The sequence below is a fragment of the Podarcis filfolensis genome (genome assembly GCF_964270895.1).
Source record: "Podarcis filfolensis genome assembly, chromosome: 3".
Lineage (NCBI taxonomy): Eukaryota > Metazoa > Chordata > Lepidosauria > Squamata > Lacertidae > Podarcis > Podarcis filfolensis.
The window spans coordinates 79,043,760-79,071,493 of NC_139606.1; the positions used below are offsets into that span (position 1 = coordinate 79,043,760).

Here is a 27,734-nt window from a genome sequence, read left to right on the forward strand (position 1 = left end):
TACTAAAGTCTGTCCCCGCTGAGAGCCCCTCTGACTGAAGAGCAAGATAAAAAATGCTCTAAATGAATAAATAAATTAAAAGTACCTGCCACAGTGACTTCCATTCTAAACTGGCACTTCCAATGTATACATGCTGCCTATCCACAATCCAGAATGATGTCTGCAGATGGCCATCATTGTAAGCCGTCATGTTTATAAAAATCACTTCAGCACCTAAGGAATACAAGAACATAACAGTTAAAGTTGTGCATAAGGAAACAAACAAACAAAAAAAAGCTTACCTAGTCAATCACTTCAGAGTTTAACAAGGGCATCTTAAGCATGGAGTTCAGTGGAAGTGGGCTTAGGAAGGCATGCTCAGAGATGCAGTCCAACCCTGTGCATGTTCACCATGTTCAGTGGGCCTTGTTCCATTACAGGAACTTTCTAGCTACATTTATTATCACAACTTTCTAGCTACATTTTGCAGTGTAGGGTAAGGTAAGTATCTGGGAATCTTGTCAAAAGCAAAGAATTTTAATAGTCATCAGCTACAGCTCTTCAGAAGCATGAGCTGAAGTAATAAGAGTCCTTCCGGAAGGAAAGTTGGCTAGACAGAGACAGAACTATCTGGTCATTAAGAACCACACACTTTCTTTACAGTTCTTTTTTGTGCAGTGGTCCATGTCCAGTCAGGAAATTAGTTTTTAATCTCTCTAAATCCATTTTCTTGCAATGCTTAGAAGGAGGAGGCAGTTCCTCCTCTTGACAGGCACCACAAATTTCTCTGCTGATCCCTGGCCTGGATGATACATGTGTATAAAGGACAGGGGTAGGCAACCTAAGGCCCAGGGGCCGGGTGTGGCCCAATTACCTTCTCAATCCAGCCCCTGGACAGTCCAGGAATCAGTGTGTTTTTACATGAGTAGAATGTGTCCTTTTATTTAAAATGCATCTCTGGGTTATTTGTGGGGCATAGAAATTTGTTCATATTTCCCCCCAAAAAATATAGTCCGGCCCACCACATGGTCTGAGGGATGGTGGACCGGCCCATGGCTGGAAAAGGTTGCTGACCCCTGATAAAGGACATTTCTTATGCAGAACTGGTGAAACTAAACCCCCTCAAAGGCCACCTATTGCCATTATTTACAATGTCAATTGTAAATACAATAACTACAATAACTAAAATAACTAATATGAAAGATTTCAATGTTTAATTAAGGAAAAGTGGGTTAGATTGAACTATGTTTCCTAGAAACCTTTAGAACAAGGTGATTAACTCAAAGCCTGTAGGCCACATCTGCACCCAAAGGCTTTTTGTAGCCTCTAAGACGATCCCAACTGCATTCTTTTTTAAAAAAACAAAACAAAATTAACCACTTCTGTCTGTCCCTTACTATAATGCCATATTCATAAATGGTTCCTTGTGGCAACTCAATTAAAAATATAATAATGTTAATTAATGAGTGCTCCTTTTGGTCTCCTGCTGTGATACTGTGATTGGATACCACCAGAAGATTTTTGTGACTCCTCCAACCCCCTTCAAAATGTGTCATATATAAAACATTATTTAATTCAACAATGCATAATTCCCTTTATTAGTCCCCTTAGAAATATATTAATAATTAATATCTGTTATCTGCACCACAGGGAGTTGGACTAGATGGCCCTCAGGATCTCTTCCAGCACTACAATTCTATGATTCTGTGATCTACTTAATAATAAACTAATTGTGTAAGGCAGACAAAGCATCTCCTTGTTGGAACTAGCCTGCCAAGACTCTCCAACTTTTTTTCCCTCAGAGGAACAGGGAAAAGTAAGACATTGACCCCATTGGAATCATTGAAATCCCTTGTGGATTGTTTTGCTCGTCCACCAGAAAGCAGTTACTCTCACAAGCCATCCCAGCCATATTATGATCTTGCCACTTTGCATAGTGTAAGATGATTTTCTACACACACAAATGACATGGCCTCCCACCTATAATTCCCTATTCCTAGGAATACCTGAGAAATAAAACCGTCAAGAGTTTGAGACACCGTGTTATTCTTGCCTTGTGCCTAGTCAATATTGCTAGAAAAGAATATTTGCAGTGCAGTTGAAGGTAATTCAGTTGCAGATGCTTTATACTATGAGATCTCAATATGTTTACTTGGAGTCACGCATTACGGATTTCATGGAACTTACTTTATAGTATGCCAGTTTAGTATCATTGGGTCTTATTAGAGGTAGCAACTAATAAAGAAGTGCAGGGGTTTTTAAAAATGTCTTTACAAGAAACAGAGTACTGTATTGGCCCGAATATAAGCTGCACCCGAATATAAGCCACACCTTTAAAATTGGAAGGGGGGAAGAAAAAAAGAAAAAAATACCCAAATACAAGTTGCTCCATTCCTCACTGCTCCTGGCTGCATACTGGGCAGGCGGGTAGGGGAGCAGCGCTGTGTTGCTGGCAGCTTTCCCCTTCATCGTTCTCTCCCTTCCCAACCTTGGGGGAGAGAGCAGGGTACTAAGCGTCACTTTAACTTTTCATGGTGGGAATTTGGGGAAAAATTGAGGCTTATATTCAGGCCAATACGGTATATATATAAAAAGTAGATTAACTGCTGACAGAAGAACCATTTCATATTGGATCTTTTCCAGTGGCACAGAGGTAAAGCAGCTCATCTCCAGGCATTTTAAGCTTCCTTCTTAGCTTTATGCCCAATGTCTGGAGGTGTTCCAGAAGTTCCATTAGTACAAACCCTCTGCATTCAAATGTGGTTAAATGTAAAATGGAGGGATGCACAAGTCAATAATACAAGGCTACGTATTTTACTGCACATCTGACTCAGATGCCTAAACTGAAAAATGGCCTGTTTTGGTGTTCTTCAGAAATGCAATATTTTAAAAAAGAGAGATCCTGGCAAGAATGATTTCACACTCAAGGGAAGTCCAGCAGGACAATCCCAACATGTGACCTGCAAGGAGTGGAGCAATGGATCCACTGTTGCATCTAAAGCCATGCCAGCTTGCGCCAGCCCCCCAAGGAGGAAAAGCCTAGGAAAGCAGGGAGGGTTGCTATGCCAGCTTCAGGCCTCAAGGACTGAGCCACTGGCTCCCCACAACTCTCTGATGGTCTACTGGTAGTAGCAGCTCTCCACCACTGGAGGAAAATTTACTTGCCATTTTAACACCTGACCATTGAAAGGGTGTGGAGAGATAGGACTGTTTCCAGTCTCTGCTACATAAGCATGTGAAACCCACAGAATAAGCAACTTCAATATTTCTGATCCTATCTTAAAATTTACATATTTTTTTTAAAAAGGAACGTTTTAACTTATTTTCCTCCCTTCCAACATATATACTCACCACTTTCAGCTTAACATTTAGTTTCATTTATTTTTCCATACCCTTGGGTCTCATTCTTTATGGTGGTTCCTCCATAAGGTTCCTTCCTTTTGCCAAATTTTATTAAAAATAGCTCAAAAACTGTCTTTTTAAAGATTTTGCGGGGGAAAAACCTTTTGTGTCTGGATTTTCACTTTTTGAAATATGGCAACCTTACCAATACCCTCACTTAACAATTATTGATGTCTCTTCCTCAAAATATCAACAATTTTGCAGAAGAGGTGAAGGGGTTTCAGTCATGCATTTGCACAGCCACTATAATAGTGTAATGATACAATCTGACTTGCATATTGTTTATTTTTCTATTAAATTAAAGAAACATGCCATAATTCATAGCATTTGGAGAATTTATGTGAGTTAACGTTACCTATTTATGTTGCAAAGTTGCACTAAAAATCTACAGTGAACCGATCTGTAAAAATGCTTTAAAAAGGTAATATAGCTCTCAATGCAATTTTCCATTGATGATGGATGGTATCACATTTTTATAACACATTTTTAACATTTTAACTGACTGGTGTAGATTAGTCCTAGGTGGTGGTAGTGAAAAATACTGCCACTTTTCCAAATCTCAGATTACATCATAATACTCAATTATTTTGTCTTTTGTTGGAATGCCACTGAAGCAACTACAGGTACCTCGTAACGTGTGTATTTAACTTGTGTACATTAAGCTATACACACTTGGCAAAAAACAAATAAAAAGGAGCTGGAAAGGGAGTGGGTGTCCAGGAAAAGAAGCCTTGGCAATTCCACCTTCCATTGAATCCAATGTGTTTTGACTATACATTACTTTGGCTTTAGGCACTATCCCGGAACATGACCCCAGCATGAGCTGAGCATTGCCTATATAGTTATAAGGATGCTGTTGATGGCTTCTGTCAACTTTGCTTAACAGAAAATTATGCTCCAAGGAACTGACTATATTTGTTGCTCATGCATTTCAGACAGCAAAGCTATTAAGTGTGTCAATCAAAACTTTAAATAGAACATCTATGAAAATCTGCCCACATTTTATTGCATATCTGTTTACAGAAAACAAAATCAAAGCTTTGAAAAATGTAACTAAAACTTGGCTCCCATACATACGACTGTCCCATTTCTTAATTTGGTACCAGAAAATCCTGCTTTACACTATCAACCTTCACAGTAATGGAATAAGTTTTCTCAGCTTAGGAATACAGCTCCCAAAGGGGAAAAGTCCCTTTTATGTGACTTCTTTAGTAAAACAAACAATAAGAGACAAGCGTTTAAGTGCATTTCCAATTTGGAGAGACTTATGTTCCACTGTGGATCCATGTGCCCTCTTTGTAAGACATTAAGATTTTGTTTTGGCCCCATGGCTACTATTTTCCCTAGACTAAAGACTGCAGAGATACAGAAAAAAGTATTTCAAGTGTTGTAAGCACGAAAACCTGTTTATAAATATTTAACTAATTAATAGCTTTTATTTTCCACTTTTACAGTGCAATCCTACCCATGCTTACTCAGATGTGGGCCATACTGAATTCAATGTACAGTACTGCAGCCTTAGCCTTTGATATTGTTGCTGCCTACTTACACTGTAAACTTAGAGACTCTAATTTTATTTTTGTAAAGTGTCTTGCATATGTTTCACACCAGACGAACGCCAGATTGAAGCAAACACTCACACACAAGCTACTGTTTTGAAGCATATGGGCAGTGTGAACTAAGAAGCAGCTCTAATCACAGAAGATTAACAACAAATTGAGCTGTTAAAACAGAATATAATATAACTTTTCATACCAATACATTATTTGTCTGGAAGCACGGTATCAAATAATGCTAGAAAATATAATTTCAACGCAACCTAACATTCCTTAGGTAAGCAAAAATGGAACTATCAGCAAAATACAAAAAGAACACCTAGCTGATCTAACAAGAATAAAACTATGTGTTCTAACTGACCAGAAAAACCTCCTCCTCTCTTTTAAACAACAGCTTGACTAATACCAGCAGCTCAAGCTGGTGTTAAGGGCACAGGTTCAGGTAAAAAAAAAAAGGAGTAAAAATGTAGTACTACTACTAGTTGTAGTAGTAGTAGTAGTGTGTGTGTGTCTGTGTGTTCATTCTTATTGTCCTTTTGTGGGTTTAGCCTACTGGGTGTTGAGTACCAGACAGTTCCTTCTCTGGACTAACTCCCCAGCTTTGGAATTCACTTCCCTACCTAGAGACACAAATGGCAGAGATCTTGCGTGTTTTCCACTACCAAGTAGAAACATTTCTTTTTCTCCCAGGCACCACTCTGGATTGCTGCGGCACTGTTCTTATTAGTTGTTTTATTTAATTGTATTTTTAACTGAATTAGAGTGTACAGTGACGCACCATGAGGATCCACTGTTCAGAAATATTCCACTTGACAGTTTGTGGGAAGTGGAGAAATCTGTACGGTGGTGCCTGATATGTTTAGTAAGATACTGCACACAAATGGCTGGCTTTCTCAGAGAGCTACCATGCTAATTAAATTTCAGGTGGCCTCCATGCTGCTTGTTGAGCATTTGAATGAGTCTTAATGTTGCCCTTTATTAACTGAGGCTATTAGAAACGGAATCTATTTCACTCCGCAAGATCTATGGGGGAGCTGGGACCAAAGTCTACCACAATCCATTGGGTCACAATGAATTCAGAAGTGTCAACATTCATATATGGAAGCTCCATGGGAACATAAGGATGATTTTCAATTTTTTTTTCATTTTTCCAAATTTGTTTTTCTTTGCCTCTTTTAAAAAAAACCACCCTTTTATTTTTATCTAACTTTGCACATTATTTTCTCATTCCAGGGTGACTTACCCTCATTCTCTTGACCATCTCATCACAGGTTCTGGGTTTCACACTTCCCTGCAAAGTGAATGAGAAAATGAGCCTGATTTTGATGCTGCTAGTGAATTACAGAAAAAATATATTTTAAAATTTCTAAGGTGGGAGTTTTCATTACATTTCACCTCCCACCTCCCAGATAGACCCAATGCATCTAACCCTGGGCTTCAGAATAATTTTATGTTAAAAGCTGTGAAACTGAGCCTACCTCTTTCTAACTTTTGGCTCTCAGTGGAACTTTGGCAAGAATAAGGTTACGTTCCCATAGAGCGTCTAATGTATTGAATGTTGACACTATAATGGTTTAAAGCCTCACTGACCTGAATGCTTATTGCAGAGCATGTAAAATCACTACACATTGCAGAAGGACCTTTTCAATACATGCAGACTTTGACATAATCATCATGAGGTAGAAGAAGTGAAGCACTCCAAAATCCACAGTTATTAGGACAAACCACAATGTCTCAAAAAAGTGAGTAATTTTTACAAGTTCTTCAGAGCTGTGCATTAGGCTAGATAACATAAATCAAGGGTTAGAGGGATGACGGAGTGGGAGTACAAAAGTTAGGTTGGATGTTGAAATCTAGAGGTCTGTATACTCAGTCTGTAGATGGAGATTGGAAACTGAATTAGTCATTGAAAAGACTGCTTGCAGGTGTCAGAATTCTGGGATGAAGAATCAATGACTCATATTCATTAAACAAACAAACAAACAAACAAACAAACAAACATAAACCCCAATTGTTATCCAAATAAAAAAAGCTAAAAAGGCTACTAAAATAGAGCCATGCATTCCAAGCACATAACTGATTACAAGTGAGGGAAAGACCTGGGCAGGTATATGGAATATATGACCTTTCAACTGTTTCAAAACCTATTATTTCCAGGATTAGATTACAACTTCTACCATCCCTGACCTTGGGCCTATCTGGAGGATTCTGTGCTGGTTACCCCTATGATTCTGTGACTCTACATGCTTACAAAGAACCACCAGTCACCTTGATCATTAGTCTTTTGTGGGAGAAGTGAAAAGAAACAAGTATTGGATTTAAAAAACCCATTGCAATAGCACTGTAGCAAAAGTGTTTTCCCACAGTCAACATAACCATGCAAACCTCCTGACTTAATAGAATTATCAGTATTATAGGAATTGGTCTCCCCTTCCTTAAACTTTTGCTCATGTCATATTAGTGATTAGCCAGTGGTTAATTCATGTCTCAGAAATTATGCAAGCAACAGTTTTAGTCTCTAGTGCATAACTCTGGGACATGGTTAATGCACATAGAAAGCAGCAGTGGGCCACTTTAAAATCAAATGCATGTTCTAACCGATGTGGTTCTTTCATTTGGCACACAGGCTTTGAAAAATGTAATGACTGTGCTATAAGAAATTTATTTTTCTGTAAATTTGGTGAAAATCTGATTTTGCTGCCACACAGATGCACATGAGTGCATAAAAAGAGCCCTGCTGGATCAGACCAAAAAGCCTTTCTAGTCCTGCATCCTGTTTCCCACGGCGGCACACCAGGGTTCTTATGTGAAACCCACAAGCAGGACATGAAGGCAATAGCTTTCTCTTGCATGTTGTTCCTAAGCAACTGGAATTCAGAGGCATGCTACATCTGATTTTGAAACATAAAAAGGCCCAGATGTTGTAGTCTCTCACCAGGGAGTTAGTTTCTCCATTCTCCTGAGGAAGGAGAGGGTTGAGGTGGTGGGGAGATTGGCATGATATAAGCACACCACCAGGAGCACTGGATTGGCTCTGCCGTTGCACTAGCACTGTGCCAACCTCCTCATTGACACTTGCCCTCTCCCTACCAGTGACCCATCTGCCAAGAAGCTAATGGCTTTACCCCATGCAGCAAGCCACTTCTGATGTAAGCAAAGAAGGCAACAATGTCTGGTGCTATCTTGATATCAAGGAAACAGCTTAAAATTATCACCTGGGAAGTTTGGAATCATGTGAGACTGACACCAGCATAGTACTAGTGGTCTTACATTGTATTTGCCTTATCATATAATGAGCAGGACACAGACTTGCTTTATATCTTAAGGATAACAGAAAATAAATATCTGTTGCACTCCTATTCACTAACCAATCTGTCTTGAAAAAAATGAGCTTGAAAGTCTCAATAGTGCTGTTATAGCAACATTTCTACTAAACGAAACAATTAAAACCAATTAAAATTCTTAACTGCCAGTTACAAGCCAACTAAAAATGCCAGTTAACTTGGCTCCATATGGCTCACACATTTGACTTTGGCTTGGATCCTAAGAGAAGTTAACTTAAGTAAGTTTGAAGCATGCAGTATTGGTACATTAATATTTATCCATTATAGTGCTGCCCTAACACACAAACCATAAAAGCTAATGGATGTATACTATACCCACATAAGGTATATTATAAGTGGCACAATGAAGATAAACTATTTGGCTGTAGGAATAATTCCAAGAAACCCATATTCACCAGCAGTCATGTGATTACAATTGATTTCTAGAAAACGTTAAGAATAGCTCCGCTGGATCAGGGCAGTGGCCCATGTAATCCAGCATTCTATTCTTACAGTGGCCAACCAGATGTCTATGTGAAGCTTGCAAGATGGAGCTGAGTGCAACAGCACTCTCCCCTCATGTGGTTTCCAGCAACTGCTTCTCAGAAGTATTATTATTAAAAATGAGGACACAAAATAGATGATAAACAAAAACAAAAACAAACAAATAACCCTCCTCACACAAATGTTAATCAGCCCAAGTCCTGATGTTTTTGCCTGACACCTAAAGTTATGTAATGAAGGTGCCAGGTGAGCCTCGCTGAGGAGAAAATTCCACAAATGGGGAGCAACCACAGGAAAGGCCTGTTCTTGTGCTGCCATGCTCTGGAGTTTTCATGGAGGAGGCACACAAAGAAAGGCCTCAGATGATGATCATAGGAGCTGAGTTGGTTCGTATGAGGAAAGGTGGTCCTTGAGGTATTGAGGTCCTGAGCCGTTTAAGGCTTTATAGGTCAAAACCAGCACTTTGAATTGAGCCTGGAAACTAATTGGCATCCAGTGCAATCAGGCCAGGAACTGTGTAATATGCTCAAACTGTCTTGCCCTGGTGAGCAATATGGCCACCGAATTCTGCTGAAATTTCTAAACCACCTTAAGAGGCAGCCCTACATATAATGTGTTGCAGTAATCTAACCTACCCTTACAGAAGCCATGCTAGTTCAGCAGCAGCAAGACTTGCTCTTCTATATGCTTGGTTATCTTATCTTTAACAATACCTCTCACCAGTTTTCCAGGGGAAAAGTCATAGAATTGTAGAGTTGGAAGGCAATGCAGGAATTTCAAACTTAAGCTAACTAACATAATTTCCAGGAATCCCCATCTCCCATTTCCCTTTTTTAAAATTGGTGTTACAGTGGCCACTTTCCAGTCATTGGGTATTGAGGCTGATCTTATGAACAAGTTGCTTTTCTAAAATATAGAGAACTCTTGGTTGGAAGCCATATGGATCCAGCAATTTGTCATTTCCCCCGTTTTGTTTATTAGGCCTAGAACTTCAACTCTCATCAACACTATTTTTCTCAGTTCCTCAGACTCCCTTTCTGCAGAAGTTAGTTCAGGCACAGTGGTTTGCCTTATATATTCTGCTGTGGAGACAAATACAAATATTTCACCCGCCTTCTCTGCAATCTCATTATCCTTCCTTAACACACATTTGATTCCCTTGTCATTCAGGGGTCCAGCTGCCTCTCTTGCTACCAATGTAATTAAATATTTTTGTTGGTGGTGGTCTTTATGTATTTTAGCAATATAATATGCTCCTCAAATTCTTTTTTGGCACCCCTTATAGCCTGTTTGCATTTCTTTTGCCACAGTTTGTGTTCCTTTTTTGTTCTCATCATTTGGAGAAGACTTTCATTTTTTAAAGAAAGCCTTCTTGCCTCTTCTTCTTTCTTTGACTCTCCTAGTTAACCATGCTGACATCTCCTTGGTTCTTTCCCTAATTTGTAATATACAATACAGTGGTACCTTGGGTTACATACGCTTCAGGTTACAGACTCCACTAACCCAGAAATAGTACCTCGGGTTTAGAACTTTGCTTCAGAATGAGAACAGAAATCATGTGGCAGCGGCACAGCAGCAGCGGGAGGCCTCATTAGCTAAAGTGGTGCTTCAGGTTAAAAACAGTTTCAGGTTAAGAACAGACTTCTAGAACGTATTAAGTTCTTAACCCGGGGTACCACTGTATTAGAAGCGCAACTGGAGTGCATTTTAAACAACTGCCAAACATTTTTGAGTGATTTGATCTGCTTGACTTGCCCTTCAACTTCCTTTTTACCAATTCCCTCATTTTGGGGAAATTTCCTCTTTAGAATTCAAATGTTACTGGATTTGATTTTTTTAGGCAATTGACCATTTAGATTTATATTAAATTTAATAGCACTATGGTCACTGCTCCTAGTTGGCTCAAAAACACTTATATCTCACACCAGGTCCCGAGTGCTTAAGTCCAGGGTCTTTGTTCCTCTGGTCAGTTCCATGACCAACATTTAGGGTATCTAGAAAATTTTACCTCTTTGTCATGACTGGAACACATACGTAGCCAGTCTATGTGAGGGTAGTTGAAGTCATCCATCACAGTATTTTCTCTTTTGGATGTTTCAGTGATTTCATTCTTCATTTCAGGATCTCCCTGAGCATTTGGATCATAGGGACAATAGTATGTCCCCAGTAGTAAATTACTCTTGGGGACTGGTATCACCACTTACAATGCTTACTGGAAAAGTCTTGCCAATCCTAAGCATTTTGTTCAAAACTTTTAATCTAACAGCACTGCTTCCATATTGAGTATCAGTGTTTTCAAAAAATCCAGCTACTTTTAAACTTTGAAGTTCAGTTTATCTAAGTGGCTAATAGTTATGCATGTGTTTAACTTTCCCACAAAAATTAGTTAAACTTAAAAAGGCTTCATTTTTTAGGGTGCAATCCAGTCCATGATTTTAGGCATTTAACTTGGGCCTATATCAACATCCCACATATTAAGAACAAGCAAAGGCAACTCTTATATCTTAATGTGAATATATAGCAACATAAAAACCGTGATCTTACCCTTGTTTCTCAGGTCATTTAATAATTTGGATTCCTTGTGAAGAATATCACTCACTAGTTTGATCTCTACATTTTGAGACAACAGGTCTTGCAATTTCTCAAACAGATGCTGACCCTTGTAGGAAAAATAACAAAGGAAACATGCTTGGGAATGATTATTAGACACACAAAAATATACAAAATCAAATAAATATACATTCAGGTGTGTATTTTGATATAATGTTTTATGCTTCAGTGGAACTTGAATCTGTCTACTGAAAGAAGCATTTAAAATTACTAAATCATGACGTTCATAAGAGGCATCAAAACATCATGTGTTTACAATAAGAGCACTTTGCCAGGTATGCAACTTCTTAATGCCATGCAGTTAAAATAATTTGAAATCCTTGCTCAGCCATGAAGGTCTCCAAGAAACCCTAAAAAAGCAACTATCTCACAGCCCAGCTTATTTCGCAGAGTTGTTATAAGAGCAAAACAAGATAAGGGAATACTGCAATCTTCTCTGAACTTTTGGAATAGGGTGATGGTGAAATCTAAATAAATAATTTCTCTCGTATATTTTGTCACTTTGCAGTCTCAACTCCAGGGAGATGCTAAGAGCCTCACGTAGGTGGAATTTCACTCTGGGTTTATTTATTTTGCTTCAAAATTTTCCATTGATGCAATAAGAGCATGGCAATGATTTAAGCTGAAGTGCTATCTTACACAGCAATGTGTTCTAAGGACAAAAATAGATGCAACTGTGGGAGACCAGTTCGCTGTTCACATATTTTAAAGAACTGGAACTTACTTCACAGGAAAACAGAGCATGAGAGGTTCAGGGACTGAGCCATTTCCATTATAGCACCTGCCCACCCTGGCAACCCCTTGCTTTACATGTGAATGGGATAAACACATAAACAAATGTGATATTGCCATGTCATCGTATATAATTTGGCCCTAGGATGCCCAACTGCTGGTGGGTTTTTCCCTTCTGATATTTCTGAGAATCAAGCTCTTATATGTTGGCCGTGGCTATGAAGCTTTAGTCACTGCTCTCTGCATGTTTTAAAAAAGTTGTATTAAGAGCCCCTTATACCACTGTGCAAGGACTCCTTTCTCTTTAAGACAAGAACAAACTGCTGTGCGTGTCTCACATTTCACGAAAATCTCCCCCCCCCAATGTCAACTTATAAAAACTGGGAGGAGGATATAAAGTCAAGGAATATGAACTTTCCACATATTATTGAACCTCCTATAAGAATGCTTAACAATGTTCCCATTGTTACAAGGTGTCATATTTTGTCATGCAACAAATACGGAACATGCAACCCAGTATCAAATGGAAAAAGAGTATACTATTGCAAGTTTTATCCTAAATACATACATACATAATTTTATTTGTATGCCGCCTTTCCATAGTTCAAACCACGCTCAAGACAGCTTACAGCATGAAAAAATATGTAACTACAATACAACAAAAGTAGTCTTAAACATTATAAGATACTCAAACAAGCTGATCAATTTCCACATAAATCACAAGATCTAAAATAAAGAAACAACAAAACAGCAACAAAACAGCAACAACACCCCAGCCCAAGAGCCATCCTTGTCCAGGGGCTTCTTTCATTTGCTGAAACTGGACAGTGCATATAGATCTTCGCATATCAGCAAAGGTTTTCTTCTTCATTTGACTCTAGAGAAGCTCCACTTAGTTCTGCTTTTTGGAATTGGATCTTTATACTCCTTCACAACTTCCACAGTAGCCCTTGCACTAATGACATCAGCGCCAACAATGTCATCATTATAGCTTTGCATTCTACTGCATTTGTTTCAATGGACAGTGTGCTATTGTTTGACTCAAATAGTGGTAAACAAAACTTCGAAAGAATGCTCAGTTAGAGTAACCAAATGACTAACATCTGGACCTGAAAGTTTAGTTGTTATTCCTTAAAAATGCAACCCTTCATCTGATTGCATGTCACTTAAATCGTACTGATCTGCATCTGATGTATTACAGTTGGAAAAAAGAAATGGATCTGAAAGATCCTAAATGACTGCTTCTGTTTTAAATGCTATTATTAATTTTGCCCCTCCCTTTTTTTTTGTAAAATTCAGCAATTAGACATGCAAAAGCTGCAAAGAATTGTCCATAAAGGGGCAGGCTAAATAAGTAAACTTATTGATTCTAAGGCATTCCTGATTCAAACCCTTTAGATCTCAGTTATGATAGATGTTATGTGATAGGAGGGGGTAGAAGGTAGATTTGGATCTGCTGGCTCTTCCTGGTGATTTGCAGGAAATTGGAAAGGGTTTATGACTCCCAACTATCTAACAACAGCTGAAAAGCACACCCAACAGCTGAGTGCTCACTGGAAGGACAGATCGTGAAGCTGAGGCTCCAATACTTTGGCCACCTCATGAGAAGAGAAGACTCCCTGGAAAAGACCCTGATGTTGGGCACAAGGAGAAGGGGACCGCAGAGGACGAGATGGTTGGATAGTGTTCTCAAAGCTACCAGCATGAGTTTGACCAAACTGCGGGAGGCAGTGGAAGACAGGAGTGCCTGGCGTGCTCTGGTCCATGGGGTCATGAAGAGCCAGACACGACTAAACGACTAAACAACAACAACAACACCCTAGTTTGGTTGCTTAAATATGAATGTGGGGTGTGTTTGATAAAACAGCAGTCAGCATGTGTGAACTCGGTTCAGGTACTGATTGCAAATTTGTGCGCTTAGCATGTGTTCAGAAGCACACTGTTTCCTAATTCTTAGTGTTCTTCCACTTGCTGGAGCCACTATTTTGCACCCAACTCTGTTTGGTGGATCTCAGGGGGTCTGGTAAACACAAATTTTTCCATGTCTGCCCATGATATATGAAAGCATGAATATGTTTACCAGTTGAAAGTGCATGGCAGTGTATGCAGGGTTGTTGTTGTTGTACTCTTTCTTTTCATTTCTTTTTTTAAAGAAAATATCATTACAATAAAATATGAAAATATATCTGTGCTAGAATTAGGGAGTGTCTCTCTAAAATCTGTTTTCCAGGACTCTCTCCATTTCAGCATTAAACTGTTCATGTGATCTGAAATTAGGAAGAAATTTAACCCACATTTAAAAGTGAATTTACCAAATTCGCAAACTGAAGTGCAGACTTCCTTTGAAATTGGAGGTTCTCTGAATTTTGCAGTGCTGTTCTCCAGTCAAGTAACGTGTACGAAAATGCATATATTAGGGTAAAGTATGCATAAAATTCATATGTTGGTGAAAATAACATTTAAATATGCATCATATTGGGGGGAATTGCTTACGAAAATATGTATATTTCTTAAATCTGCATGCAAAAGTATGTTTATTCAAAGAAACATTCACTAAAATGCTGAAGGAGAGAAACTATTCTAGGCAACTGGTTCTTACAAAAAGTCTCATTTTGAGAACAAGCAAACAAGACGTTCTTAACAAAACTATATCTCAAGAGTTCAGACACAGAAGAGGATGAACAGTAAAATGCAAACCAAGCACCTGATCAAGGCCATGAACATTTAAAATAAAGCATACCTGGAATGCAGATGGATGACTGTGACTGAGGTCCCATTGGGAAGATACTATGTCAACAGACTTTTTAGCCATATTAAGTAAATTCATCCAGCCTTGGAAAAGAGACAAATGGGCCGGTGCACTGTCAGAATAGTTTATGCCTTCAGGAATATTTTCCACAAGAGCAACCCTGAGAAGACACAAAGAAAGGAAGACAGTTTACAAAACTACTCAACTGATTTAAATTTTTCCAATTTCACAGGGGTGTAAGTGTTGGTTTCTTATAGTCCCCCCCCCCCATCCACCTCTATTTTACTTCCAAGGCATTTTAAAGGTATGTATTGCCGCATGCTCGATACATTTATATATTTATAAAAACATTTATCTATTTTTATTTACATCAATTATTTAATGTGTCAAGAGATTTGGGGACCCACAATAGTTAAAACTTTATTTTGTTCTCACAGCAGATTTAGATGTTAAAAAAAGATCTGACTTCGTAGCATCTATCTAGATCTTGGAAAACCTCTTGAAATAGTTTCCTATAATTTGCTGACACTTTGCAACTATGTGTGGCTAAACATGTCAGAGAGTGTAGAATTTGTTCTAAAAATTGCTCATGATCCTCCCCTCTCTGTCAGGGAGGAGGTGATGCATCCAGCTTACACATTCATTGCTTAACTTTTCATAGCTATTGGTCTTTTCTTTTTCTTACTTGGAATGACAAAGAGAAGGAAACTCACGTAGGTATTAGGACTCAAACTCTGGCTCAAAAATATATCAAGTCCTAGCACCTAATTAAAACAACATGTATTTCTTAGCACACTTAGTTGCTCAAATGCATAGTCAATTCATATGCCCCCTATTTTTTCCTATTATGATGCCCATATTTCTGTGAAAACCCTGCTGTCTTCTTCACAAGAATATGCACACTCTACCGTCCCCTGGTTTTCATATCTTGCTCCCCAAAATGCTTGGGTGAGTCATGCCACTCCAGTCTTCCCTTCCTTCAGTCCCAGATGCTTCCTGCTCCCTGCTCTATAGCCCACCAGTAAGAGATCTTAGGTTGATAAGTCCTAGGGATTCAGTGGTAGCTCTTTATGCATAGAATTCCCTCCCCCATGAACCACTGGTGACTTTTAAAAGACCTCTTAAGATGTTTTTATTTCAATCTGATTTTTATTAATCGTTGCCATTTTAAGTGAATTTCAATTTGATCTTATATGCTTTTATGTTTGCTGTGTAACTGCTTTGTACTTTCACCCTTTGAGGATAATAATCCTGAAAATAAGTTTGTAAACCTTTTAATAAAATAAAATAAACCACACTAGGTAGCTCCAGATTTGCAGAAACAGAAAAGGAACAGCAAAACACCCTGTTCATCTGGACAGCCACCTTGAAAGTATACTGTCTAGTAGCAGCTTTAATAAAAATGGAATGGATAGTTGCAGTTTCACCAGAACAGTTTCTGGAGAAAGCATGCTTCCTCATTTTCTGTTTCTATATTTTAAACACTACATTTGAAAAACAAATGTTACCTCAAGGCTGGCCATAAATATTTTAAATAAATATTATAACTAGCTCAGAGGGGTGTTACAATGATATATGAAATGTGTTCTGAAAAGAGCTATTAAAATAATAAACCTGAAGTGAACGTTGGAGGGGTCAATAAATAACCTAAATGAGTACACAATTGGTACACAATTGCAGTGCTATGACAATTGGTTTTCATCTGAGAGACCAGTTCACATTCCAGCTCATCTAAGGACATACGAAATAGAGATTAATACCTTTCTGTAAAAAAAATAATAAAATGGAGCATCTTATATGAGCACTTTCAAAAATAAACATACTAGAACTATAAATAATGTTGCTGGTAAAATTATACTTCCAGGTTCTTCTGCAATGGTGAGCCTGTTAATTTTTCTCTCACGTCACAATGAGTTGCTGGGTTTTGAATGAAATTTAAAACCAGAGAAGTCTCATGGGAACAGTTCAGTCTCATCAGCCATGTCACAACAACTAGCCTTAACAAAAATTGTGGTTAAAAAGAAAAAAGAAAAAACGGAAGAAAAGGCTGCTCTGCTCAAAAATATGGCAACAAGTAGAAGGCTTTTAGAAGGATGAAGCTGTTTAATACATAACTTGTTCCGTTTTGCCATTATCTACTTAAACCCTCAGAACATTCTTGTGACGTAAACAGACGAGCATTATCACCCTCACATAATAGATTGGGAAACAGAACAGAAAGGTTGAGCAAGAGGGACAGTATGTGACCTAGAATTTGCACTTCTGTTCCAGGATAAAAATAGAGAGCAAGTTTATCTCTACCAACCTTATTGAAAGAATAATGGAACAATGGAACTAGGCCTCCGTAGGAATAACATTTGTCCTCTACAAGAATACTCAGAATTACTTATAATGTGGCTTTTCCTCCACTCCTGCAGATAACTGCAGATAAAATAGCTCAATTGGTTAAAGCGTGGGGCTGTTAACACCAAGGTTGCAGGTTTGCTCCCCCTCTGGGTCAGCTGTATATTCCTACATTTCAGGGGGTTGGACTGGATGATCTTCAGGGTTCCTTCCAACTGTATGATTCTATGAAAATGGGGTTTATGCTCCAATATATTCTGGGGTCACATGCATATATTCAAATATATTCTGGGGTCACATACACATACACACATATACAGTATATGAATGATACAGATATAGATATTTATCAATATATCACAAAGCAATGGGCAAAAAATTATAGTTAATTTTGTTAACATGGAATGAGGGTTTAATTATCAATCATGTGTCTTTGTTACATTTTCAGCCGAGTATCTGGATGTCAAACTACATGTGTCTGCACTTCTCCCTCACTTTAGGAAATGTATGCTGCAGACTATTTCTTGACAGCTGGAATTTGCTATGGATTAAGTCAGCAAATGTTACACAACATATATAAGTGCTATGCCATGTTATTAGGCGGTAACACATGAAATATTCCTACCATGTAGATATTCTTACTTGAGCTAAGTTATATAGCTCCCTAGGAAATTACCACTGTTGGGTAGTCACCGCTCACAGGCATTTGAATGTCATTTCAGTCATGTAAATCGGCAAAAGTTAAACTATATGCAGAAACCTCTTGAAATATGCTCAAGGTAAATGGCAGTTTGGAATATGAAAGCTCCATGACCTAACCACATTAGCTATTTAATCTGTTAGCATTCTGTCAGGCTTAACTTTACAAATGGCTTTTAAAACAAGCATCACTTTTTTCCTGTGCACACTTTCTGTCCTGTTCAAAAAACTGTTTATATGAAGTAGTGATAAACTGTTTTCACTGAACAAGAAGGGGGATATTTATTACAAGAGAAATTAGATGTATGCACCAGTTGACTGTCACAATCAGTATTCATTCTACAGTGAGCTGGAGCATGTCAAATACTAAATGCTTCAGAGGCAAAAGGTTAAATGCTGTTACAAATATCCTGCGCTCATGGCTGTCTTTGTAAGCAAGATATACAAGCCTTGGGGACCTGTGAGAAATCTATTTAATGGACAGTATTAGGGATGTTTCTGGCACATAATCAGTCCTCTTTTTTCTTCCAACAGCAGGATTGTAAACAGCAACCCAAAATGCTCAGAATAATCATTACTAAGCACAACGGGTTGGATCCAGACAGACTGAAATCCCACTTACCCTTTGAATTCACCAGGACTTACTGCTGAGTAGACATGGTTAGGATTGTAAGCAGATGCAGTGAAATCACTTAAGTTCCATTGATTTCAGAGAGTCTGTTCTAAGCACGACTAAATCTGAATCCAATGAATATTCTGAGCACTGATTCCAACCTAGTATATTGAATGGCAAAGGTTCTTTCTTTCATGGTGTGCATTTTTATACAAAGAATATAGCAACACACATCTAACGAACTTTAATATATAAAAGGTAAAGGACCCCTAAGTCCAGTCCAAGGCGACTGGGGTGCAGCACTCATCTTGCTTCAGGCCGAGGGAGCCGCGTTTGTCCACAGACAGCTTTCAAGGTCATGTGGCCAGCATGGCTAAACAGCTTCTGGCACAACGGAGCACCATGATGGAAGCCAGAGCGCACGGAAACACCGTTTACCTTCCAATGGCAGTGGTACCTATTTATCTACTTGCACTGGTGTGCTGTTGAACTGCTAGGCTGGCAGAAGCTGGAACAGACCAACAGGAGCTCACCCCATTGTGCAGATTCAAACTGCTGACCTTCCGATCAGCAAGCCCAAGAGGTGCAGTAGTTTAAACCACAGCGCCACCTGCTCCCTTATACCTTAATATATATTAACCCTATGGTAGGTCTCAGGACATAACAGCCTTAATGGTAATAATATTTTCAAACGTAGGTGCTTTACGTGGGGTCAGGCAAAGTTAAGGACATCAGTACTCTGGACAGTTCCCAGTGGACCATGTTGGCCAACCTGTGAAAGATTTGTCTGCTAAGAGCTAGAACCATTTGAAGCCTTATGTAGGTTGGCGAGTCCTGTAATGTGGCTGCCTCACTTACCTGAGGAGCTGACTCTGGTGACTTAAATGCCATTTGTTTAATTCTGTAGCTGCAGAGGAGTCAACTTGTGGGGCCATGGGGGCCAGACCATCACAAAGTTGATGGACATTCCCATCCAAATGATGTGTGCGCACTGTGTCATGTGATTGATTATGCAGGGTGGGGCTTACCTGTGCCCCCACAATATTTTATTCAAGTTGGCACCTCTGTGCAGCTGTCAACTTTATGCTATCAAAGAGATAAGGATGTTGCTGAGGGATTGTCCTGTGAGTCTGAGGAAGGCAGGAGAGCTGTCTCCTCAATTCTGGAAAGTCTAAGAGAAGCTGCTCTGCCCGCCCCCAAGTGGTGTAGCTGGTAGTTCTTGCTCATCTGTGCCTTCCTCAGGATACTGCAAGGGGCTAGGTTCTGGGATCATGATGCCACAACCCCACCCCTCAAGTTGGTGCAGAAGAATCTGGCAGACATGTTTCGGAGAAGTTAACACTCACTTCCTCAATCCCAACCCAATTAGGCCATCATTCTGTACCTTAAGTGCAAATGAACCTCTTGGTCTTAGGCAGATATCTTTCCCAACCATGCTACTAAGACACTTTCTGTTGGCGAGAACAAGGATAAAATTGCGGCATTATGCGTGCACACAAATGCTCTGCTGCTGAGCTATGTGGTTAACCTGCAAGAATTTTCTCAAGAAAATCACAGTCAACATTACTGTAGAAGCAAGGAACCTCAGGCATTAATTTAATCTGTCATCCAATTTAACAATGCCTTTGGAATAGGGAATCAAGTTATCAAGTCTGTTTGTATGGATATTTAATCTGTAAGTGTTAGCAAAATACCAGCACTGAGTTTAAGCTAAGTGCAATTTGTCCTTCACATTTACCATAATATAAATGGGCCCTGATGCTATTTTTTAAGTTGAACATTCAAACTTTGAAGTGGTAGCATATTTAAAGCAGCATTTGTTTTTATACCTGCATGCAATTATACATGGTCATGAGTCCTTGGGGTGCATTTAAATATACCATTAATGCTGACATATTACACCATAATGGACGCTTTCATGTCACTTTTGTTTCAGTCCCATGCTTTTACTGATTTAAGATTTTAAAGTCGGGAAAGGAGCAGGGAAGCAATAGCTTGGGAGGGAGAGGTGTGGGCATACGTTTAAGAGCAATATTAGGGAATACAAGCGAGAGAAGAGGGAACAGCAGTGCTTATTTTCTTTCAATTCAGCCTCAATGGAAAAGAACACTATGGAAAGTTCCCATGGAATTGGGAAGCCCTTATACATTTGGAGGATGTACACTGGTACCCTTGTGAAAAATGAAAATAGAATTTTAAATATTTTAAGGTTTGACAAGGGGCACATGTATTAAATGTACGTGTGAGGGGGTGAAGTGGTGGGTGATCCACTTGCACTAGCCAGAGCAGAAGGCTGGAGAGATGTGTTTATTTCTCTTTGGCTGGGCGATGGGCTCTGCGGGGTGGTGAATGCTTCCCTCTGTGAGGGAACATTCCCAGATCCGCTGAAAGAGGCGGTCATTAAACCGCTTCTTAAAAAACCATCTTTAGACCCGGCCAGTATGGCCAACTATCGCCCAGTCTCAAATCTTCCATTCTTGGGCAAGGTGATTGAGCGCGTGGTTGCTGAACAACTCCAGGCACGCCTGGAGGATGCGGACCATTTGGATCCCTTCCAATCAGGATTCAGGCCTCATCATGGGACTGAAACTGCCTTGGTCGCGCTGGTTGATGATCTCCGGCGAGCTAGGGACAAAGGTGAGAGTTGTTTCCTAGTTCTGCTGGATCTCTCAGCGGCCTTTGATACAATCGACCATAACATCCTTCTGGACCGTCTAGAGGGGCTGGGAGCTGGGGGCACTGTTATGCAGTGGTTTCGCTCCTTCCTCCTGGGCCGTGTTCAGAAAGTGGTGGTGGGGGATGAGTGCTCAGACCCCTGGGCCCTCACTTGTGGGGTGCCTCAGGGTTCCGTCCTCTCCCCCATGCTTTTTAACATCTATATGAAGCCACTGGGAGAGATCATCAGGGGGTTTGGACTGGGTGTCCATCAATATGCAGATGATACCCAGCTCTACCTCTCTTTCAAATCAGAACCAGTGAAGGCGGTGAAGGTCCTGTGTGAGTGCCTGGAGGCAGTTGGAGGATGGATGGCGGCTAATGGATTGAGGTTGAATCCTGACAAGACAGAAGTACTGTTTTTGGGGGACAGGGGGCGGGCTGGTGTGGAGGACTCCCTGGTCCTGAATAGGGTAACTGTGCCCCTGAAGGACCAGGTGCGCAGCCTGGGAGTCATTTTGGACTCACAGCTGTCCATGGAGGCGCAGGTCAATTCTGTGTCCAGGGCAGCTGTCTACCAACTCCACCTGGTACGCAGGCTGAGACCCTACCTGCCCGCGGACTGTCTCGCCAGAGTGGTGCATGCTCTGGTTATCTCCCGCTTGGACTACTGCAATGCGCTCTACGTGGGGCTACCTTTGAAGGTGACTCGGAAACCAAAACTAATCCAGAATGCGGCAGCTAGACTGGTGACTGGGGGCGGCCGCCGAGACCACATAACACCGGTCTTGAAAGACCTACATTGGCTCCCAGTACGTTTCCGAGCACAATTCAAACTGCTGGTGTTGACCTTTAAAGCCCTAAACGGCCTCGGCCCAGTATACCTGAAGGAGCATCTCCACCCCCATCATTCTGCCCGGATGCTGAGGTCCAGCGCCGAGGGCCTTCTGGCGGTTCCCTCATTGCGAGAAGCAAAGCTACAGGGAACCAGGCAGAGGGCCTTCTCGGTAGTGGCGCCTGCCCTGTGGAACGCCCTCCCATCGGATGTCAAAGCGATAAATAACTACCTGACATTCAGAAGACATCTTAAGGCAGCCCTGTTCAGGGAAGTTTTTAATCTGTGATATTTTAGTGTATTTTTGGTTTTCTATGGAAGCCGCCCAGAGTGGCTGGGGAAACCCAGCCAGATGGGCGGGGTACAAATAATAAATTATTATTATTATTATTATTATTATTATTATTATTATTATTATTATTATTTGGCCTGGTAAGTCTTGATTTTATTTTATTTTTAAACCTGCTTTGAAACCAATGGGTATAAATTACCCATGCCAGCTCTAAGTTTGCCTAGGTAATAGGCCTGGTGTTGGGGCCTCTTGGGGAAATGGGTGGTGGGGCTTTGGATCTAATGGATGTATGTCCTCCTCTGCTCCACCTCTATAATACTTAATCCGAGCTACTGTTAGCAGAAAAAAACACAGGCACTACTAGAAAACTCGACAGGCACCAGTATAGTTTTCTGTGGGCATAGCAGGTTATGGCAGATAAGTTCCTTCAGAGCTCATCTGCACCATCCCAACCCTCTCCAGCCAGGAGATCTGGCAGCCAGCATTATTATTATATGATGTATACACAGAAGGTCTCCATTTTTCAGCCCCTGGCACCTGCAGAGCTAAGGAGGGAAATCCCTGCCTGAAACCCTGGAGAGCCATTTTCTGTTAGTGAAGGCAATGTTGAGTTAAATGGACCCAATGAACTGATTTGGTATAGCTTCTTATGCTCACCCACCCCCCAAATATAATAACTGTAAGCAACCAAAGAAATAACATATGAGGATTATTGCTCTCTCCTGGACTGTTTGGCATTTCGAAACTGTACATTCCAGCTGTATGTGTGAAGCTTCATGTTCACCAGGGAATAGGGAGCTATTTTGTGCCTCTATCAAAAGGAAAATTATCACTTTACTGTTGTCTGCACAAAACTGTTTTAATAAACATTATTATTTCCCTGCACAAAGAGTGTAAAGATGGGCAATGGATTATTGCTGAAGGTTTCCAGGGAGAAAAGTGAAGACATGTTCATGAGTAAAACTCTGAGCCAACTGTACTATTGTCAGAGACTGCCTCTAGGTCCCGGCTCACAAAGGACCAACGCTAGCCGGTAGAACGGAATAAAGTCTTTATTGAAGTATAGTTTCCATTTCCACATCTTAGCGTGCGTCTCTACGTCTATTCCCTAGATCGGCGAAGTCCCATCTGAATCTCCGCCTCCTGTACACCAGTTCAAGACCCTAGCCTTGCTCCACCTTTTGCGTCTCTCCTTTCGCCTCTGGGTCCTACCACCCCCCGGGGTTCCTTCCTTCCTGGATGCCTCGGATGCGGACCCTTCGGATTCCTCCCCCTCCCTTCGGCGGGCTTTAGGACCTGGCTCCCTTTCCGGGCTGCTCATTGCGCCTCCCTCTGGTACATTTGAACTTGGCGCGCGCGCGCTGTCTCCGACCCTCCTCTCTACCGTTTCCTCGCTCTCTGACGCAGGCGTGGCTGCTGCCGGAGAGCTGCCTGTCGCTGGTGCCTGGAACTCCTCCCCCCTGCTGCTCTCTGGTGGAGTAGCTGGTCCGGATTTCCAGCTGCTGCTCTCTGAATCCCCTCTGGTCCCTTCTTCCTGGGGTGCCCCTCTTGGTAACCCCCCAGCTCTGCCCACGGGAGCCCCTTTCTGTGAATCCTCCGATTCGCTGGACAGACTTAGAGATCTCGGACGGCTATCATCGCTAACCTCTCCTTCCGATTCCTCGCCATCCGTTCCCTCTGCTCCTGAACCCCTGACATCCATCCCCCCCTCGAAGCCCCCCCTTCCCCCCTCCCCTCTTTCCGGTGTGGGTTCTGGGTGCTCCGTCGTGGCAGGGGTGAGTGCCGGATACAGTTCTTCCCTCGTGTCGTACATTACATCGGGCAGGTCTGGCTCGTCCTCCGTGCGCTCGTCGACGTCGATCTCCTCTGCTTCCATCTCCCTGCCTTCGTGTTCAAATCCCACGTCCTCCCCCAACACGTCCATGTCCATCTCTCCCCCGTTCCCCTCTGAGGGTGATGCCTGCCAGGGACCCCCCAGCCACTTCCTGCGCCACTGCTCCTCTGGTTGATTATCCCACCAATAGGAGCGGTCTGAGGCAGAACCCGAGGGTGAACCTTCCGGAGAGCGTATGTGTGGTGCCGTCTCCTCGTCCGAGTCGAACCCCTGGAACGTGCTGCCTGAAAGTGTGGGTGTGAAGAGCCAGTCATCGAAATACTCGGCTGGCATGGGCCTGTGTGGGAAAATGGCATGGAACTCTTCCTTGAGAAGAGGCTCGTCCAAGGCATAGCCCGGCACCCAACTGTTGGCGCTGGCCGGGGTATCCTCTCTGGCAAGAAGGTATTCTACTCCCTCTTCCCCCCATCTCGAGTCTAAAATCTCTGTGGCTTCGTTGATGCGCTCCCCTCTTGGCGACCCCCTTTCCCTGGGTCCTTCTCTGGGCGGATCTGGTGCTGTGCCTGGCTCGTGAAATCTATGCGGTGCTTTGTAGGGCGTGAGCACCGATCTATGGAAGACCGGATGCATTCTGGAACCCTCCGGAAGCGCTAACCGGAAGGCCACTGGATTGACCTGTGCCTGGACTTGGTAAGGCCCTAGCTGCTTATGCCCTAGCTTCTTCTTGGCCAACGATCTGGTCGGCACTGCTTGCGCTGCTAACCAAACCCAGTCTCCCACCTGTATGTCTTCCCCTACTCTCCTGTGTCTGTCAGCCTGCAGTTTGTATGCGTGCTTTGCCAGTTCCAACTGCCTCCTAAGCTGTTCGTGGACTTCCTGCAACTCTGACGCTAATTCTTCCGCTGCCTGCGGCTCCCCCTCCCCCACTCTCTCTAAACCTGGGAAGGTTCTGGGATGCCTCCCGTTGTTGGCGAAGAACGGCGTCACCCCCGTCGACACGTGCTTCGTATTGTTGTAAGCGAACTCTGCGAGGGGCAGGTAGTCCACCCACGTGTTAGGCTGCTGATTGGCGTAGCATCTCAGGTACTGCTGCATGATGGCGTTGACCCTCTCCGCTTGTCCGTTGGTCTGCGGGTGTCTCGCCGACGCTAGATTGATCTTGACGTTCAGGATGCCCATCAACTTTTGCCAGAAGTTCGAGATGAACTGCCGCCCCCGGTCGGATAGAATAGATCGTGGCAGACCGTGGACCTTAAACACGTGGTCTATGAACAGTTTGGCGGTCTGTTCTGCCGTGGCCACCTTCGCACACGGAATGAAGTGTGCCATCTTGGTAAACATGTCCACCACCACAAGCACTGCCGTCTTTCCCCTCGAACTGGGCAGATCCGTGACAAAGTCCAGGGCCACCCGTTCCCACGGCTCAGACGGCGTCTGCAACGGTTCCAGCAATCCCGCCGGCGGTTTGTGCACTGACTTGGCCCTTTGGCAGGTGTCGCATCTCGAGACGTAATCCGCTACTTCCCCCCGCATCTTGGGCCACCAAAAGTCTCTGGTCACTAGTTCTACAGTCTTTTCTCTGCCAAAGTGCCCGGCAGTGGGGGCGTCGTGTAGCTGCTGCAGCACCCTTGCGCGGAGGTCATTCCCCGGCACGTAGAGTGCTCCCTTGCGGATGAGCAAACCGTCTCTGATCTGGAACTCGTCGTCCTTCACCGTGCCCTTGTGCACCTCCTCCATCTTGGCTAGCGCGAAGGGGTCCTCCTGCAACGCTCGACGTACGGCGTCCAGATCCACGGTCGCCGAGGCGCAAGCCCACGCTTCCGGTGCGAAAATGTGCTTGGCTGCCGACGGTGCCTCCTCCTCGAGGTATTGCGGCTTTCTGGACAAGGCATCCGCCATGATGTTGTTGTCACCCGGGATGTACTCTATCTTGAAGTCGAAGTCCGCGAAGAACTCTGCCCATCTAATGTGCCTCTGATTCAGGAACCTCGCCGTGCGCCAGTACTCTAGATTCTTGTGGTCCGTGCGGACCTGCACTGTGTGTCTGGCTCCGATAAGGAAGTGCCGCCACGCTTTGAACGCTGCATGGATGGCTAGCAACTCCCTGTCCCAGATGGTGTAATTCTGCTCCGACTTGCTGAGCTTCCTTGAGTAGAAGGCGCACGGCCTCCAGTCCCCCTGCTGGTCTTGTTGCAACAGTACAGCTCCCACGGCTCTGTCTGAGGCGTCCGTCTCCACCCTCATCGGTCTGCTGGGATTCACATGCAGCAGCTGCTCCTCGGAAGCGAAGAGACGCTTGAGTTTCTGAAAGGACTGCTCCGCTTCCTCCGTCCAGATAAACTTCTTCTTCTTGGAGCTGAGCGTGTCAGTGATGGCCGCCGTTTGCATAGCGAACCCCTTGATGAACTTGCGATAAAAGTTGGCAAAGCCGACAAACCGCTGGACTTCCTTCCTATTGCGCGGGCTTTTCCAGTCCAATACTGAGCGAACCTTGGCGCTGTCCATGGCGAGCCCCTTGTCCGACAGTTTATAGCCCAGGAAATCCACCTCCGTCACGTCGAACTGGCACTTCTCCAGCTTGGCGTACAGCCTGTGCTCCTTTAGTCTCCGCAGAACTTCCCTGACATCCCTCTCGTGCGCTTCTCGCGACTCAGAAAATATCAGGATGTCGTCCAGGAAGCATACGCATTTCTTGTAAAGGAGTCCCGCCAACACGTGATGCATAAAGGCTTGAAAACAGTGAGAGCCATTTTGTAATCCGAAGGGCATAACTCTGTATTCGTAGGTGCCCAGTGGTGTGAACATGGCCGTCTTCCACTCGTCGCCCTCCCGCACACGAATCAGGTTGTACGCGCCTCGCAGATCCAACTTGGTGAAAACGCGTCCTTTCCTTACCGTCGCGAGCAGGTCGTCTATTTTGGGCATGGGGAAGGACGAGGGCTTGGTTTTCGAGTTCAAAATTCGAAAGTCAACTACAAGCCTCTTCTGGGGCGTGTCTCGCTTCTTCACAAAGAATACTGGACTGCCCCCCACAGCTTTCGACTCCCGAATGAACCCGCGCTTCAAATTGTGGTCTATGAACTCCCTAAGTTCCTGCAGTTCGTCCTCAGACATGGAATACAGTTTCCCTGTTGGCAGCGTTGCCCCCGGCAGGAGATCAATCTTGCAGTCATAGGGTCTGTGGGGGGGCAGTTTGTCCGCCTCCTTCTCGCAGAAGACCTCCAAAAACTCCTTGTACTTGTTGGGCACCGCTTGCACCATGCCTAGGTGTAGCTGCGGTGCATCCTCTCGCCCCTCTCCTTCCTGGCAGGTCTGGATGCAGTGCGCTGCGCAGTAGGAAGAGCAGAAGGTCAATTGCCGCTGGTACCACGCTAATGCCGGGCTGTGCCTATCCAGCCAACTCATGCCCAACACTATGGGCGTGTCCGACAATTGGGTGACGTTGAAGCTGATGACTTCTCGGTGATTCCCAATTTGCATCACCATAGGTGGTGTCTGCTGCACCACCTGCCCCCCTAGCAGTTCCCTGCCATCCACTGTGACCACGTTCAGGGGCAGTGTGGCTGGCAGTAGCGCTATGTTGTGTTGTTGAAGGAATTCCAGTGCGA

At 42.8% G+C, this 27,734-nt stretch overlaps 1 protein-coding gene across 4 annotated transcripts in view; it reads right to left on the reverse strand.

The window, feature by feature from the left end:
• Positions 1 to 27,734, reverse strand: part of PLD5 (phospholipase D family member 5) — a 102,125-nt gene that overhangs the window by 24,611 nt on the left and 49,780 nt on the right. For 3 of the 4 annotated variants that reach the window (XM_083604321.1, XM_083604319.1, XM_083604320.1), the window contains exons 3-5: positions 14,847 to 15,015; positions 11,309 to 11,423; positions 86 to 213 (exon numbers count right to left, since the gene is read on the reverse strand). In XM_083604321.1, coding sequence (XP_083460447.1) covers positions 86 to 213; positions 11,309 to 11,423; positions 14,847 to 15,015 — 412 coding nt within the window. Of the gene's footprint in view, positions 1 to 85; positions 214 to 6,180; positions 6,229 to 11,308; positions 11,424 to 14,846; positions 15,016 to 27,734 lie in introns of those variants that run through there. The other variant, XM_083604322.1, reaches the window with a different exon arrangement.